Raw genomic sequence first — 16,504 nt, 5'->3', positions numbered from 1 at the left:
CTTTAATATAGGATAGTCTCATTTGATTTTTCAGGTAGCCTGTTAGTATTACCCCATTTTCAAGATGGGAAAACTGATGCTTTAATAATTACATTTAATTTAATTTTGCAAAGTAAGATTTTTAGTGCTTTCTACAACAAATTCCACAAGTGTTTTCATTTTTCTTATTGCATAAGAATATGATCATTATTATTGCCATTGTCATTGGCTACTATTTGTTGAATTCTTCTAATTTTCTGGGCACTGTTCCAGGCATTTCATACAGAGTATCTCGTTCGACAAGGCTCGGTCTCAGGCGTGAGACTTGGGGCTGTTGTTACTGTTGTTATCAGCGCGTTGCATTTTGTGTGGTCAGTTTACCAGTTTATACAGGTTCATGGGCTCCAAAGTCTGTGCCGAAGTTACTGAGCTTTAAAAGTCCATCCAGGCGCCGTCCGTTTTCGGCTGCGTAGCACACGTGCGATGTGGGAAGCACGTGTAATGCTTTGCTGTTTCTCCCGTAGGGCAAACTTGGTAATCCAGTGTGAGAACTGGTGGAACCTGGCGAAGCAGTTTGCCAGCCGCAGCCCGCCCCTGCACTTCCTGTCCAGCCCCGTGCAGAGGACGCTGATGAAGGCACTCGTCTTGGGAGGCTTTGCGCACATGGACTCAGAGACCAAGCAGCAGTATTGGACTGAGGTGACGGCCCTCGCTCTCCTCACGCCCGCTCGTGTGACTGTGCTCGTCGTGTGTGTGCTGCCGGGAGGCCGTCAGGGGAGGTGTGACTGTCGGTCACCGCTGCTCTGGTGTTTTCCCTCCCGACGGACGGTTGAAACTTACTATCTTGCAAACATCATCTCACGACTGTCCACATCTGCCGATGCGATAGCGTCGAGTATCATCAACTGTTTAGACGCGTTTTTCCCCAACTCAGATGAGAGCCTGAACCAGTGTATTAATACTTCGTTATGATTCAGTGAGATGTTCTTTTTGTTGAACAGGGAGATACAAATTCACCTCGTACTGCTTTGTAGAGCTGCAGTCAGCGCGGCACCATCACAGTCCCGGCGGCTTACACGACAGAAACGTGTCGTCTCCCGTTCTGGGCGCTGGAGGTCTGAGGGCCGGGTGCTGCAGAGTGTTTCCCTCGGTGATAGACAACCGCCCGTCCCCAGCCTCTGGTGGTTGCGGGCGGTCTGCCTTGCCCCATCTCTGCCTGCGTGTTCACGTGACCTTGTCCCTGTCGGCACGTCTGCGTCCAGGTCTCCCCTCTGTGGGGACACCAGTCATACTGGGTTAGGGCTGCACCCTAAACCCTCATCTTAATTACCTCTGAAACTGCCCAGTGTCCACAGGAGGCCGTGCTGCGGTCCCAGGGGTTGGGCTCCAGCACACCGATTTTGGGGGACACAGTGCAACCCATACCACCTCCTGTGCCACATGGAGGGTCGCTGCAGTAAGTCACTCTCCATCTCACATAGACACAACAAAAAGAAAGAGCCATGAAAGGAAAAAATGTTTCCTGGTGAGAGAGCTTTTAGGATTTAGTCTCGAAAGCTCTCCTGTGCGCCACACAGCAGGCAGCGTTAGCGCGGTCACATAGATTCCACATACGGATGAGACGACGCAGTGTTTGTCTTTCTCCGTTTGACCTACTGCACTTAGCGTCTCACACTCTAGGTCCGTCCGTGTCGTCTAGTATCAGGATTGCCTTCTTTTTATGAGTGTGAAAAGCTGAATTAGTGTCCCATTGTGTGTATGTGTGTGTGCTTACGTGTATAAATGCATGCGTACTTATTTATTTGGATATAGACAGATACGCCACACTTCTATGCCCATTTTCCATCCATGGACACAGGTGTTTCCAGGCCTTGGCTTTTGTACACGGTGCTGCCGTGGGCATGGGGGTGCCGATGTCTTTTTGAATTGGCGTTTTCGTCTCCTCTGAGTATGTTCCCAGAAGTGGGACTGCTGGGTCGCAAGGTAGTTCTAGTCCTAATTTTCTGGGGACTGTCCACGGAGGCCACACACGGGCTTCCCGCCTCCACGTCCTCGTGGCACTGGCTGTCCGCTGTCTTTTGATGATGACCGTCCTGACAGGTGTGAGGGGACGGCGGCTCACTATGCGTGTGACTTGCGTTTCCCTGGTGATTGGTGACGTTAGGCGCCTTTCCGTGTGCCTGTGTTTCTGCACAACAACCAGGGGTCGCGATGGCCCTCAGAACGGGCAGTGTAACGTGTGCTTCACATGGTCTTTGCTGTGCTTTTTCTGCCTTTAAATGTTAGAGATGTTTGGAAAGTGACTCTTTATCCAAGCTGAGGACTTAAAGTTTAAAAAATAAATGAGGTTGTGCATCAGCCTTTTAGAAATTCATGCTGTGTTTTGTAGGTTCTGCAGCCTCTGCAGCAGCGGTTCTTGGGGGTGATAAACCAGGAGAACTTCCAGCAGGTGTGCCAGCAGGAGGGGGTCAAGCAGGAGATCACGGCCACGCTCGAGGCCCTGTGCGGCATTGCCGAAGCCACCCAGATCGACAACGTCGCCATCCTCTTTAACTTTCTAATGGACTTCCTTACCAACTGCATCGGCTTGATGGAAGTGTACAAAAACACCCCCGAGACCGTCAATCTCATCATAGAAGTTTTTGTTGAAGTTGCACATAAACAGATATGCTATCTCGGAGAGGTGAGCCCTTTCGGATTCTGTCATTCAGGACCAAAACTCCCTGAAGCTATGATAAAATAATGGTAGGTTCTTTACTTCGAATTTAATGGTCGTTATCTATTTTTATGCCTCTAAAAGATTTTTCAAAAAGATTGTTTTTCAAAGAACTCAGAAATCAGAGGAAGGCATGTTGAATGAATACAAATTCTTGCCCTAAAAATACATTAATTTCTTTGGGCTAATGTGTTATTAAATCAGACTCGACCAGATGAGGAATAAAACAAATGGATAATGGTAGAAAGTTTTAACCACTTTCTCTGTGGTAGAAAGAACCCTAAGGCTTAACATTTTAAATGGCAATTTGTATCTTTTGTAAAACAGATGGGTGTTGAAACGCAGGAAATTCTTTTATATTCAGTAAGCAAAGATGCATTTTTTTTTTGTCCCATTAAATTATTTAGAAAGCCATTTTAAAACAGTTTTAAAAATATATTCGTATTTGTTAGCAGAGTAACGTAAGTCTTGTTCCAAATCATTTAATTTGGGCTCCTGATGTGTAATTTTATTGTTCGGTCAAAGGAACATCTCTCTCTAGCATTCTCTCTCTGGTCGAGCAAACAAGTCGGATGCTGTTTTAAGCACGGCCACCCTTCAGCACGTGCTTTGGCATCTCCGTTGACTCTCTAGCCCAGCTCAGAGCGAGCGTCAGTGGGGGGTTTGAGCAGGTGTGCTGGCTCGCACCCTAAACGTCCCCTCGGCTCTGTTTCCGCGCGGCCGCCGGCCACGTGCCCCGCAGGCCCGCGCCGTGAGCCTGTACGAGGCCTGCCTGGCGCTGCTGCAGGTGTACTCCCGGAACAACCTGGGGCGGCAGAGGCTCGACGTGACGGCCGAGGAGGAGCAGTACCAGGACCTGCTGCTCATCATGGAGCTGCTCACCAACCTGCTGTCCAAGGAGCTCATCGACTTCAGCGACGCGGGTGAGGGCGCGGTGCGGGCCTGACCGAGCAGGGGGACGCTGGAGTGAGGGCGAGGCTCACGCCCTGCCAGCTGGGTTCTCCTTGCGAGGGCGGTAAGCACGTCCCCCAGTTATTGGGCTCTTATGACGCGCCAGGCACCGGTTATGACCCAGCGTGAGGCAGGTGTGTATGACCCAGCGTGAGGCAGGGACACGGGAGACACGGGAGGCGCTGACGCCCTTGTGCACAGACTGGGCCCGCGGGCTGTCAGCCAGAGCCCTCACGGGGCGGGGCTCCAGACTCCCATGGCGCTAGCGGCCCTGGGGACGTCGGCCAGCCTCCTGTGCCCCACCCAACCATGGGCCGGGCGTGATGGCAGTGGTTCCAGGGAGCTGTGCCGGGAGCTGGGCGCCTGTTGGGGCTGGCGTTGTGTCTGGCAGCCAGGAGGCAAAAGGTCGCTGTCGCTGCAGGCAGTAGCCTCCTGTGTGCGACCTCGTGTGCTGGGGGACTGTCCCTCCCTCCCCACTGCGCCAACACAGGACGGAGCTCACGTCCTCCGAGAAGACCGGTCCCTTCTGCGTCCCCTCGTCCCCTGTAGCGCAGACGCCAGGTGTCGTGGACACTGGTCCCTGTGCGAGCCCCGTCCTGAGTGGTTCTTGCTGTCTTTCCTCATTCGCTGACCAGGGTCCCCGCAGTCCCAGGGTGCCCGGTAAAGCGTTAGGCGGGCCCCGTCCCCACCCCTCCGTGAGCCCTTTCCACCCCGGGTGCAGCTGCCACTCGGCCAGGCCCGCCTGTCGCCCAGCGTCACCCGTGTGCCCCTCAGGCCGGGTCCCCTAATCTGGCTGCCGAGCATTGCCCTTGGGAAGTGCGCCCCGTGCTGGCCTGCAGGTCCGCGGCGGTTAGCACCCCCTGCACCGAGCCCCCGACCCCCCAGCCCCCGCCCCATGGCGGCTCGAGGGCCGGCAGCGAGGCCCAGAGCCACCGGGCCGCCTGCGCTCCTGTGGCATTCTGAGGGCGGTGCTGGGGCTGCCGGGGAGGGGTCAGAATAAAGGGGCAAAAAGGTGAAAACGGCGGCAAAACATTAAGACACTGAGGTTGAAACAGGCAGGATTGAAGCGCGACGGGGCGGGAAGCAAAGGGCAGACGGGTGACGTTTAGGAGAAAGAGCCGAAGGAGGGGCTGCAAGGGCGGCTTCCGCCAGCAAAGTGGATGACAGGGACGATGACGGTTTAATTATTTTTAATTAAATAATTAAAAATACAGAACAGCAGGTGGGCGAGCGGTTGGAGGCATGGCCCAGGGTGGCGTCTGCGGCCTCACTCAGCAGAGCCGGCGACAGCTGGTCCCACGAGCCCAGGCCGCAGCCTCTGCCGCCCGGAGCCCGTCTTCGAGGGGACCACTGGGCAGCGCCAGGCCAGGCCCGGCTTCCTGTCACCCGCCGGCCGTGGGAGACAGTGCATCCAGCCCTGCAGGGAAGTTCCGAATTAGGCCCGAACGTGGTCTTTAAGTGGAAGTGTGTTTTTGCTCATTTTAACCTTTTCCCCCATCGTTCTAAAACTGGTCACTCTTAACAGAGAAGTTTCAAAGGACAGAGACGGGAGACTCCCGTGTTCGGCGCAGTCCAGAGTCACGTGTGACTTGCGTTTTGCAATCTCCCTTTTGCTTCTTTGATGTGATATTCTGCCTTTTTCATTCATGTCCTGTCGGCCTTTTCCGTGTCACTAACGTTTTTTATGACTTTGATGGCTGAACGGTTTTCCACACTGGAATTCAGCCAGTGTCAGTAATACTGGACATCGGGAGTATTTACGGCTTTGCTGTTACAAACACTGACGCAGCGGTCACATCTGTGGACAGGTCTCCGTCTGACCTTCGACCACACCCTTACTTAGTGTACGTGGTGCCCACGGGGCCCCCGCATGTAACCGTCACTCTGCATTCTCACCAGCGTTTGTGCTGTCGTTAAAAGCCATTTTTAATTTAATGAATCCGAAGTAGTAACTTTAAAACAATTTACATGGCTTGATTAATAAATAGAATGCAGTGTTTTCCCTTGAGTTAGGGGTTTTGTTACGTATTTGTTCATGGATTTTCCTCACTTATCTATTTAAAGGTCTTAGAATTCTTATTAATTTATATACATTCTTTATATACTAAGGATGTGAACCCTTTGTCATACTGGCACCTTTTTTAAAAAACTACTTTTTTATGTAACATTTTAATTTCTGTATTTCCCCCCTACTCCTTTTTGGCTTAGAAAACTTCTATACATCTAAGAGATAAAGTAGATATTACCGTGGAAGTTGTTTAACACACAGTATGGCCAGCATTTTAGTGGAGTAGCATTAGTTTTCATCACTGTAGAAAGGTAACGTAAAGCACAGTATCATCCGCGTTAAGAACTCGGGGACCCTACATAGTGAAATGAAGAAGGCGACCCAGGGCGAGTTGGCACCTGTGGTCTCGTCCCGCACGGGTCACAGTGCTCAGGGGCGAGCCAGTTCTTACTTTCCTGGGGTGGGGCAGGCCCAGCCTCATGGGCTCGTCGATGCCACCTCTCAGCCACACTGTCCCTGTCCCGCCAGACGAGGTGTTCAGAGGGCAGGAGCCAGGCCGAGCGGCGGGCAGGTCCGTCTCCGCGGCCGACGTCGTCCTGTACGGAGTGAACCTCATCCTGCCCCTGATGTCACAGGACCTCCTGAAGGTAATGGGGGGAAGGGGGTGTGGACCTCAACCGTCCGTGCTCAAGGCTCAGAGACAGTCCAGGCGAGGGTGCGCGCGGCTCAGCCGATGAGTGCATGCGGAGGTGACCTCGTGCCTTGCCGTCACCGTCACCGTCATTCTCGCGAGTCTGCAGCCCGGGGCGCAGGCCCTCGCCCTGTCCTGCCCGAGTCCTGCAGTCACCATACAGCTACGGCAGGAAAGAGGCTCTTTAGGAGCCGGGGTCTGGGATTGGCAGTTTGATTTCCTTCTCAGTGGTCACCAAGCAGCCAAACCGAGCTAGATGTTTGCGCGCACGCGCCCCTCTGGTAGGTTCTGGACCCTTGGCTGAGGCCGAGGGTCGCGCGGTGGAAGGAGTTCACAGTTGCTCCCCGTAGAAACGGTGGCGGGAAGCCAGGACTCACGCAGCGTCTCAGGGTCGTGCCTTCTGGCTGCGTGCACCTTGGCGTCAGCCGTCAGTGCTGGGGCAGTGGTGGCGAATGAAGCTGGCTTGCTCCTGTTCACGGATGCCAGAGAGGGTGCGGGGCAGAGGAGAGGGTGGCGTGTGTCTGTGCGCGCACGCAGACAGCGCGGGGCCAGAGGGCAGACTGAGCGGGCGGCGGCCACCCTTGTCTCTTGTGACAGTGTCCCAGCGGGCACGAGTTCCAGTGGACCAGAGCCCCTGACCATACATGGCCGCAAGCTGGGGCATCAGTCAGCTCTGTAGCGATTGGCTTCAGGACTCTTGTTTTTTTCCCATCAAATAAAGCATTAAACGTTTAGACTTGTGTTTTCTTAAGTGAAGTTAAGCTGCAGACGGCCTGCTTATGACCTCAGCTGTCCAGGGCTGTCCACTGGGAGACAGGTTCGGGAGTGCGCAGGGCTGCATGTCTGGGGCGCATAATCGGGACAGCCGGGTCCCCCTGTGTTTTTCCAGCATGCTTGACCGCAAGTAGACACGTTTGCACAAGGTTTTATTCATAGGCCATTCGATAATTTGAGATTTGGCTGCTTTGTTTACTTTTTCCAGGTAAACACAAAATTATTAGGAATTGATTGTAGCTTTTATTGACTATTCAGAAGATAATGTTTTCTATGTGTTATCTTCACGTTACTAAAATATTCCCTTCGTTGTGGCTTAATTTTACGTTTAATTAGGGCTTCACGTTTCCTATATCTTATATGTGTTTCAAAAACCACATAGAAGCTTGTCTGTTATTACTTTATTTCATTAACGAAAATAGAACATACTAATAAGCACCTAAACGTTTAACTTTCCTTTTTCAGTTTCCCACCCTTTGTAATCAATACTACAAGTTAATTACATTCATCTGTGAGATTTTTCCTGAGAAAATACCGCAGCTGCCTGAAGATCTCTTTAAAAGTCTGATGTACTCGCTGGAACTGGGAATGACCTCATATCCTTTAAACGAGCATCGTTGTCGCCTGTCACTGGGGGGGCGGGCAAGCTCTTACCTGCAGAAAAGTTTTTACAATTTGTATTTACACGTTTTTCTTTGTGGTTCCGTGTTCTCTCTCTAAAGAGCTGCCGTCCCTGTGACCACCCTAGTCCCGCGGTCGTTAGCTCGTCTCCTCTCACTCTGTTCATAGCTCTCAGGGGTCTGGCCCTGGGTCCCAAGTTGCTCCTTCATCAGGTGTCCAGTTCGTAATGCCCTGGGCTCTTGCCGAGCGTCCACCTCATCCCATAGTGGAGAGCGATGGGGCCTCTTGTCCGACGTGTGCGGTGACTGGAACCCACATGTGTGCATGCGGTCCACAGACGCCCCAGGGCCAGCTCTGCGCCCCAGGGCCTCCCCCACACGTGGACTCGCTCGCTTCTCTGTGCCCCCTCCTGGGGGCGCACCCTTCTTCGTAGCCAGGCGTCCCCTGCGGTTGGTTCTTTGACCCTCGTGATCAGGATGAGTTCGGAGGTTTGCCAGCTGTGCCTGGAGGCTCTGACGCCGCTGGCCGAGCAGTGCGCCAAAGCCCAGGAGACGGACTCACCGCTGTTCCTGGCGACGCGACACTTTCTGAAGGTAGGCGGTGCGTGCGGCCAGGCCACCTGCCCTGCTCGGATGGGCGGTCATGTTTGTCTCCCTTGGATGAGACGCTCACCTCGTTCAGATGAGGAAGTGACCGCCTTGTGTCTGCCGTGCCCTTGGGTCCACCTTCTGGACAGTTCTCCAGCTCCATCTCGTGCTCCTGAGAACTGATGTGGGTGGTGCCTCTCACGGGGATGTGACGAAGCCACCACAGCAAGCAGTGACCCCGCACCTCGACCTTGGACTTGAGAAACGGTTTCCTTGACTCTCCGATTCGTTTGATGAGAAAGGGCGCCACCCTCCCCTTTGTCTTTGCGGAACGTGGCGTGGGGGGCTGCGTGTCCTTACTGGGGTCCCCTGTGCTTTCAGCTGGTGTTTGACATGCTGGTTCTGCAGAAGCACAACACGGAGATGACGACCGCGGCCGGCGAGGCCTTCTACACGCTGGTGTGCCTGCATCAGGTACCGCTCGTCCCTCCGGCCAGGCGCGCTGCCTGTTCGCGGTGCGCGTCCGACGGGCGAGGCCGGGTCGTCGGCATCCGTTTTCCCTTCCGTGCCGTGAACCGTCCTTGGCGTTGCGCACGGCCCTAGAGCGTGCCCTTGCGCAGCCGTGGCGTGGGAGGACGGGGGGCGCGTGCTTTCCGTCCTTGGGCGTCCCGGCGGGGTGGAGGGGAGCAGGTGCCCGTCGGGTGTATGGGAAGAGTCACAGTTGGTCCCCACCTGCCTCAGTTTCCCGGAACCCACTCCACACACTTCCCAGCATGCCCAGGCGACCGGCTAGAGAAGCCTTGACTTTTTTTGGGGCTTGGGGGCCTTGGCTTTTGTTTTGCCTGTTGTTCGGGGTTTTTTTTTTTTTTCAAACCCGGTTGGGCTTTGGGGGTTTTTTGCCCCATGCTGCAGGTGCGCGTGATGCCACTTCCTGAGGTGGTGCCGTCGCGGTCAGGGGACTTTCTCTGTCGTTTGGCTCTGCTTGCTCGCCAGGAAGATGGGCTTCTTGTTCCTACATGTGTGAGCTGTTCCACCTGGTCGCCTTTTCAGAAGCATAGTCACATGTCGTGGCTATGCAGGGTGGGCAGGTGTGGTGTCCTGCTGGGTTGGCCTAGAGGCGAGGCCCTTGCTGTGAGCAGGGAAGTGGGCTCAGTTTATTTTTGTCCCCGTGAACAGGCCTGTCTGTCGGGGGCAGTTACGGCAGCCCCTCCGGCTCCATGCCCGTTGGCGGGGGTGCATCTGCTCCTCTCTTTTCCTAATGTAGGGAGCGTTCGGCTTCACCGTTTTGGTCTGTGGTGACGTCCCGAAGAGCTAGCGAGAAATAGCGGCAGGCCAGCTTTCTTGACAGAGCTCCGCTTTGAAAGCTCCCGCTGAGTTTCCCTGGCCCCACACCCACCTCTGTCGAAGGCTTCGTTATGGGGGCACTGGAAATGGGAGAGCTACACACGCACGAACACGCCGTGCACACGCCATGCATGCGCACGCACGCACACAGGCGTACACACGCTCCTCCTGCACTTGTCCCAGAGCTGCGGACCCGGCGCTGCCGAGAAGCCGCACGTGCAGACCCTCGGGTGGCCCGGCCCGCTCTGAGGAAGGGCCGCAGCACAGCCCCGCTGCCCACGGCTGTGAGGACACAGCGGCTGTGGGAACCTCTGGGAGGCGGCTGAGTCAGCTGGCGACTCGCGTTATGCACAGAATGCGGTGCAAACACGCGGAACGTGGGTCGAAGGCGCAGGGCAGGCAGCGCGGCAGGAAGGGTGACACACGGCTCAGGAGCCCGGCGGCCTGGGTGCCCCAGGCGCGTGGCCACAGCCGTCTCCCGTGCTCTCGGTGCTTGCGTGTGGGGCGGTCGTGACAGGTGACGGAGCAGGGCCTGGAGGAGCGTGCACGCCGGCGAGCCTGGGCTGTCAGAGGGCCGTCGGCCCCTGCCTCTCAGTGCCCGGCCCGGGGTGCTCGGCACCGCTTCTCACGTATACCATCTCTCCCCGCCAGGCCGAGTACACGGAACTGGTCGAGACCTTACTGTCCAGCCAGCAGGACCCCGTCATTTACCAGAGGTTAGCAGACGCTTTCAACACGCTCACTGCCAGCAGCACGCCCCCCACGCTGGACCGGAAGCAGAAGGTGGCCTTCCTGAAGAGTCTAGAAGAGCTGATGGCCAATGTCGGCGGCCTTCTTTGTGTAAAATAAAGACCACGCTATGCCTGACTCAGACCCTTTCTGCACAGTGCACTGAATTGCTAAGAGGTGACTTGAGTCTTGTCCTGTCCTCGGTTCCTTGGCCACTTGGGGTTTTGCAGAGCCTGGCAGTTTGGTGTGTAACGCGGGGACAGGAGCGGGCGTTCTCGAACCAGCGTCTGCTGCTGGTGTCAGCCACCACGGGTCACCTGTCTGTAGGGCTTGAGTGGTGATGTGACGTTTTCAGAATGCAATTCCGTGTTCGTGCAAACAGATGTGGCACCGTGAAAGCCGAGCCGGTGCCTCTGCCTCCTGATCAAACGTTAGGTGGCCAGCCAAAGTTTAGAGTTTTTGTCACGGAGTGTTAGGTGGCTGTGCGCCCGGCCATGCTTCGCAGACCACCTGTGACGCCGAGGAGCTGGGCCCGACTGCACCCTCAGAGTCAGAATCTGTCTGCGGGCCCTGGATCCTTCGTTTTCACAGGCTCCTCCCCTGCGTCACCCCCAAAGTTGTGAATCAATGCAAAAGACGTGGACAGCGCTCGTGGTCTTGTGCTTTCACGCTTCCCTCCGCTGCTGGCCTGGCGAGTCCAGCAGGAAAGGGACGTCGGTGGGTCTCAGGAGCCCCGGCGCACACTCGCGCTCACGCTGGCACGTCACCTGGTGTCGCGGCTTCTGTGTGGCGCTGGTCTCCGGCGAAACTGCCACCAGATTTCGCAGAGGAAAATACGTGTGTGTTTTGTTCCATAAAAAGAACTTAGGAACCGTAGCCATTTCATTGCCTTAATTTTAAGAGCGTACAAAGGAAGAGCCTGGTCTTGGTAAGGAATCCGGCGTGACCCTCCGGAGCTGGTCGGTGCTGGCACCGTGGGCCCGGCGGCCCATTGCGTCCCTGGGGGTGGCGAGTGGGGTGAAGGCTCCCGCGTGCGTGGTCTGACTCTGAATGTCCCCCAGTGTGGCCACGGCGCACGCTGTGCTCTGGTGGCTTGCTTAAGCAATAACTCTGGAAGGCTGGGAGCGATGCTTCCCGCAGACTGCTCCCGGAGTCGGGCAGTGATCGCGCTGGAGCGGGGATTTCCTCGTGTCACAGGACCCGGCACATTCAGTTTAAAAGGTAAAAAAATCCCCACTTCAGATCCTCCGGTTTGCTTTTCCCGATCAGGACGTTTGCACTGCTGCCGAGTCCCCTTAAATCATGGAGACGAGAGCCAGTTTATAAACCGCAGGACGTGGAAGCGCCACTGCCGTGTGCAGCCACAGGCGCACGCCTGCCGAGCCGCGACACCGGTGCGCCTGGCCCCCCTCGGGCTGCGGTGTCACCACCTGGCACGCACGGACTCGGAATGGCACCCGCCTCACGCGTGGCGTCACACCGGGGACACGGAGCCCGGAGCTGCGACTTGGGGGTGATGCTCGTGATCCGACCACCGCGGAGTAACAACCGAGGTGGAGCCAGGCCGCCGGGGGAAACGGCGTCCCTCCCCAGAGCTGCTGAAACGCTGCGTGTGTGTCCAGGTGTCCTCTTTTGTTCCCTGAGAGGCCGTGGAGGCGCGCGCAGCAGGAGCGCCGTTTGCCTTGCGTGCGGTGTCCTCGGGGCCCAGCCCCGGGCGGTCTCGGCAGCCGTGAGCCTCGCGCGTCTGTGCGCCGGGGCCACTGAGACACGGCGGGCTGAGTAGGGCCACGCGCCGTGACGAAGCCATGAGCTGGTGATGAGTTGATAGGAAAGGGATGCCGTCGTGGACGAAAAGGCAGCTGGATCTCTGACGTCTGCGCGGACGGAAATGCGTTTGCTGAATCTGCCCACGCGCTATTCCAGTGCTGCAGCTTCGTTAGACGACTTTCGATGAAAACAAGATTTACTTCAGATTGGACCAAATAATACTTAAGATGTCACCCAAACGTTGATTAGTGGCAAACTGGGAAAAAAGCCACTGCTGGTTTTTAGGCAATGGGGACGCCACTTTCTTGCAACAGCTAGCTTCTTCGGCCGTTCGTGTGTGGATATTGGTTGAGTTTGGGTCTGTTTTGGTTCGCTTTATTTTGTCCGGTTTTACCTTTAGCTCTGTTTATTGGCTTTTCAGTTTTTTGGATTTCGTTTTAATGCTCTTGGCCCAGTAGGGCGTCAGAACACTGGCTTAACTCTAGTAAGTTGATTTTTACTATTAAAACTTGTCAAAAGAGTTTTAAAACAAAGACGTTATTTGTGCTCCCTTTTTACATGTTAAAGGGACACTTGAATATTCGATTTTTTAAAAATTGTGTTCTATGAAATTTTCATTGTTCATATATAGTAACCATTAACCTCTGGTTTTCAGTTCATTCTTTGTTTGATTTTTCTTCGTTTCCCAAGGCTCAGTCACCATGGACTTTGTACTTCCACGATCTGTATTCCCGTGACAGCGTCTGCACCTGTATGCTTGGGCTCTGCTGAAAGGCTCGGCTCCCTCTCCTGGTCTCCTGGGTGGGCGGCTGCTGGGGGGGATGAGTGCCTGGCGGTGTCCTTCTCAACGGTCGCTGGGGTCCTTCTGCCTTGCTGCCTCCTAATCTGTTGGAAAGCATGTTAACATCACCGCGTTGAGTTTTTTGTCTCGTATAAAGTATGACATTTTATGTAAAAAAGACTTTGCAGTCTTTTTCCACTAATCTTAAGAATTTAGTCTATTTTATTGTAAGCCATGTATCTAACTATATTACACTGTTCTGTTCAGATGAGACAGTTGTGACTTTCTCCCTCCACAATTTTCATTTCAAAACGCAGCAGCATCTCTGTAAGTCCCGCCATCAGCATTAGCGTTCTTATTGTCTTTCACCAAAAACGTCAAGTCTGCATTTCTGATGCCACCGTATTTTCCACTTCTGTTAATACCTGTAAGAACCCCTCAGGTATCCAAGGGAACCAGCTGCCGACTTGCAGGATTTCAGGTCCGAGTGTCCTAGTAGTGTGCGGTGTCTGTCGGACCTTTACGACACCGTTTTTGTCTGTTACGATTTCATGTGTTTCTGTTGGCCACCACTCGCGTTAGAGGTGGTTGTCATAAGGCCTTACTAAGTTAGCTGTCTGACGGGTAATTTTCATTATTGCTTTCTGAATAAAATACTGTCAAGGCAGAAGGAACCTCAGTACTTCTTAGGGTTTTGTTTTTTTTTTCTTAAGCAGAGAATAAGTAACTGATTTGGATCTGTAAGTTCTTCTACAAAACAACATAGCTGATTTGAGGATGTAATGTTTTAAATTATTTTAAAATGCAAGCAGATTTTCTCTGACTTGGTAACTATGTTCTGAAAACTCTGCATTTACGTATTCTTAAAAAATTGATTTTCTAAAATTAAAGAAGTCCAAATTCGGAATATTGCCACGCTCAAATTGATTTCACGAGCCACGGTTCAAGTTGAACGTCAAACATTCTAACTTAGATGTAAGATGGCGAGTATTCCTGATGGATTATCATGGGCGCTCGTGACTTATGGAGCCAAAGAACAGCTGTGGCTCAGGTCGAGGGGGATGGCTAGCAGTGGGCGCCCGTCTGCCCCAGGGGGCTGGATGCCGGGACCTGCTTTCTGGCCTCTGGCCTGGTCCAAGTCGCCGAGACTGCGCCGGTCTGAGATGCCGCGGTGGCGAGTGGGAGCGTGGCGTGTGCTTCGGCCCGAGGCTCACGCCGCACACGTCTCTGTCCTCAGCTCTGGGGTGTGCCCCCCACTTGTCCCCAGGCCTCCCCAGCAGTGTACACTCTCAGGCCTCAGTGCTCCCCTAGCCCTAGACTGCGGGCCGCTGAGCTCAGGGGAGCCCCGGGGGTGTCCTCTGCCGCGTGACGGTCCACAGATCGCAGATGCTGGTACTGTGACTCGGCGCTCTGCAGAGGAAGAAGCTCCATGTAGTGAGTTTGTGGTTTAATTGTCATACAGTGTCAGCACTGCCACCATTCAGCACGTGTAAAACATTTTAAATTTATAAATATTAAAATTTTAAACTTACACTAAGACTTTTCAGTTTTTTTAAGAGACCCGGGGACAAGCATACCGTTTTAATATTTATCTCTATTGACATTGCTAATGAAGATACAAAGTTACATTTAATTTTTCAATAGATGCTACAGTACGATTTTAAGAAATAAATCAAGGTTATGTATCGAGCCAGTTACAAGCTCTGAATATCAAGTTGATAAAATTTTATTTGTATTTTTTAAATCCATAAATGGGATTTAAGTGTGTCTTTTCACTAAATATTTTTGTTACATTTTTGTTTCGTCCGTGTGCGATTTATTCATGGGTATTTAGACTGTTTTATGCAACTGGTTAAAACGGTGCTATTTCTTTTACTGTCATAGGACGACTGACACCGGGGACATTACTCAGTCATGAAACAATTAAAAATAAAGAACACGACACATCTGTTAGATTTGCGTTACCTTTGGGGAAAACACCCAGCCCTAACACACTATCCAGGATTCAGAAAGAAAATGTTTTGTTTACATTCTGTAATATTGAGCATATTTATTTTTGTTTCAGCTCACAGTCTCAAATAATTTTAGAATTATTAATTAAATTATTGGGACATATTTATAGTAAATATTTTTAGAGGTTCGGGTCATTCTTTTTGGAAAATTACCATTCTGCTATGTGTCAGACAGACTTTCCCCCTTTACCTAATCTTAAATCTTGTACATATGTAGTGAAAAGTTAATTTTTTAAAGAAAATGTGTTTTGAAAACATTTTAAATTTGATTTTGCTTTGAATATTCATTGATTTGTAATGGTATTTCTTCGGTTATATTGGGCTTTGAGTCCACTTCAAAGGTGGATAAAGAAAATTAAGTTTAAGAGGACTAAGCAGAGCACATACTGAGTTTTAATTTCCCCCCCTTTAAATATCGAGGGTGGGACCTTGGGCACAGGCTAATCATCTGTCATTTGAGAGAGCCACAGATGATTTTAACAGTCCCAAATAGAAAAACCTGGTATTGTTTTTTTTAAAGGACATCTCTAAAAATACAGTTAGTTTATATTGAGTGGTTTATGGATGATGATTAGACTGTCTTCTTTTTTTTTTTTAAACATGAGATTCCAGATTGAGTTGCGTGCTTTCTTTGTAATCTCAAATGGCAGTTAATTTTACTTACTCTTAAAACTAACTGGAAGCAGAGGGCACATTTGGTGAAATTAACGAGAAAATCTTTTGCTCGGAAATTCCACACAGCGCTAAATGGCAGCGCACTGTCAGAATTGTAGCACATAAATCAACACCCTACTAGACTGTCCATGTATTTAAAATATGCTGATGGATAAAATATAATAGTAGATGCTCGATAAATTCCATTACGTTTAGAGATTCTCAGAACACGTTTCGCTCCATTACGTAGGTGTGTCCTAACACAACGTCTAACACCTGATGGACTTCAATGGTTTTTGAACACCGTGATCTCGTCACATTAATCCAATGCGACCTTGTAGCCCTGGCCACCACCGTGGTGGTGTGGGAGAGTTCACTATAGGAACGAGAAAATTATGTGCTCATGTTATTCCTAGAACAACAAAAAATCCTTATTTCCAAAGTGAGTTTCATGTATCACTAATTCTTTGTACCTTAGCCGTCACCAAATAAATCAGAGAAATAAAACGGGTTTCTTTGCTGCGTGAAGTTAAAGGCTTTACACACATTGTGAAGCTTTAGGAGGTCTTGATCAGATCTTCATCTTACTAGTCCCCTTCTCAAAACGGGCTAGACTTCGAGGGGGCGTCTTTGCAATACACTGAGGTTAATTTGAGTAATTTGGTGATAAAGCACTCGAACGGAAGAAAAACACCTGGATCTGTGTTCTTGTAATTATAGGTAATGAGTTATTTTTTTTAAAAAAGGAAAGTCTAGATTCATCCTACCTTAAGACAGTGGTCCCTGACCTTTTTGGCACCAGGGACCGGTGCTCCTATGAGAATCTAAGGCCTCGGTCTGAGGCAGAGCTGAGGCGGTGATGCTGGCGCTGGGGAGCGGCTGCAAACACC

At 52.1% G+C, this 16,504-nt stretch overlaps 2 protein-coding genes across 2 annotated transcripts in view; both read left to right on the top strand.

Moving 5' to 3' along the window:
* Nucleotides 1-14,481, top strand: part of XPO4 (exportin 4) — a 66,017-nt gene extending 51,536 nt beyond the window's left edge. Inside the window, exons 15-22 of the mRNA XM_023530716.1 lie at nucleotides 419-678; nucleotides 2,369-2,662; nucleotides 3,438-3,618; nucleotides 6,183-6,301; nucleotides 7,585-7,715; nucleotides 8,216-8,333; nucleotides 8,709-8,801; nucleotides 10,323-14,481. Coding sequence (XP_023386484.1) covers nucleotides 419-678; nucleotides 2,369-2,662; nucleotides 3,438-3,618; nucleotides 6,183-6,301; nucleotides 7,585-7,715; nucleotides 8,216-8,333; nucleotides 8,709-8,801; nucleotides 10,323-10,520 — 1,394 coding nt within the window. The 3' untranslated portion in view covers nucleotides 10,521-14,481. The remainder of the gene's footprint in view (nucleotides 1-418; nucleotides 679-2,368; nucleotides 2,663-3,437; nucleotides 3,619-6,182; nucleotides 6,302-7,584; nucleotides 7,716-8,215; nucleotides 8,334-8,708; nucleotides 8,802-10,322) is intronic.
* EEF1AKMT1 (EEF1A lysine methyltransferase 1) overlaps nucleotides 8,373-16,504 on the top strand; it is a 21,844-nt gene continuing 13,712 nt past the window's right edge. The window contains exon 1 of the mRNA XM_011360218.2: nucleotides 8,373-8,379. The gene's annotated coding sequence lies outside the window, so the exon portion shown is untranslated. The remainder of the gene's footprint in view (nucleotides 8,380-16,504) is intronic.

This window comes from Pteropus vampyrus, unplaced genomic scaffold, assembly GCF_000151845.1.
Source record: "Pteropus vampyrus isolate Shadow unplaced genomic scaffold, Pvam_2.0 Scaffold52, whole genome shotgun sequence".
Classification (NCBI taxonomy): domain Eukaryota; kingdom Metazoa; phylum Chordata; class Mammalia; order Chiroptera; family Pteropodidae; genus Pteropus; species Pteropus vampyrus.
The sequence above is the reverse complement of the archived record's forward strand: the minus strand, read 5'-3'. Positions and strand labels throughout refer to the sequence as shown.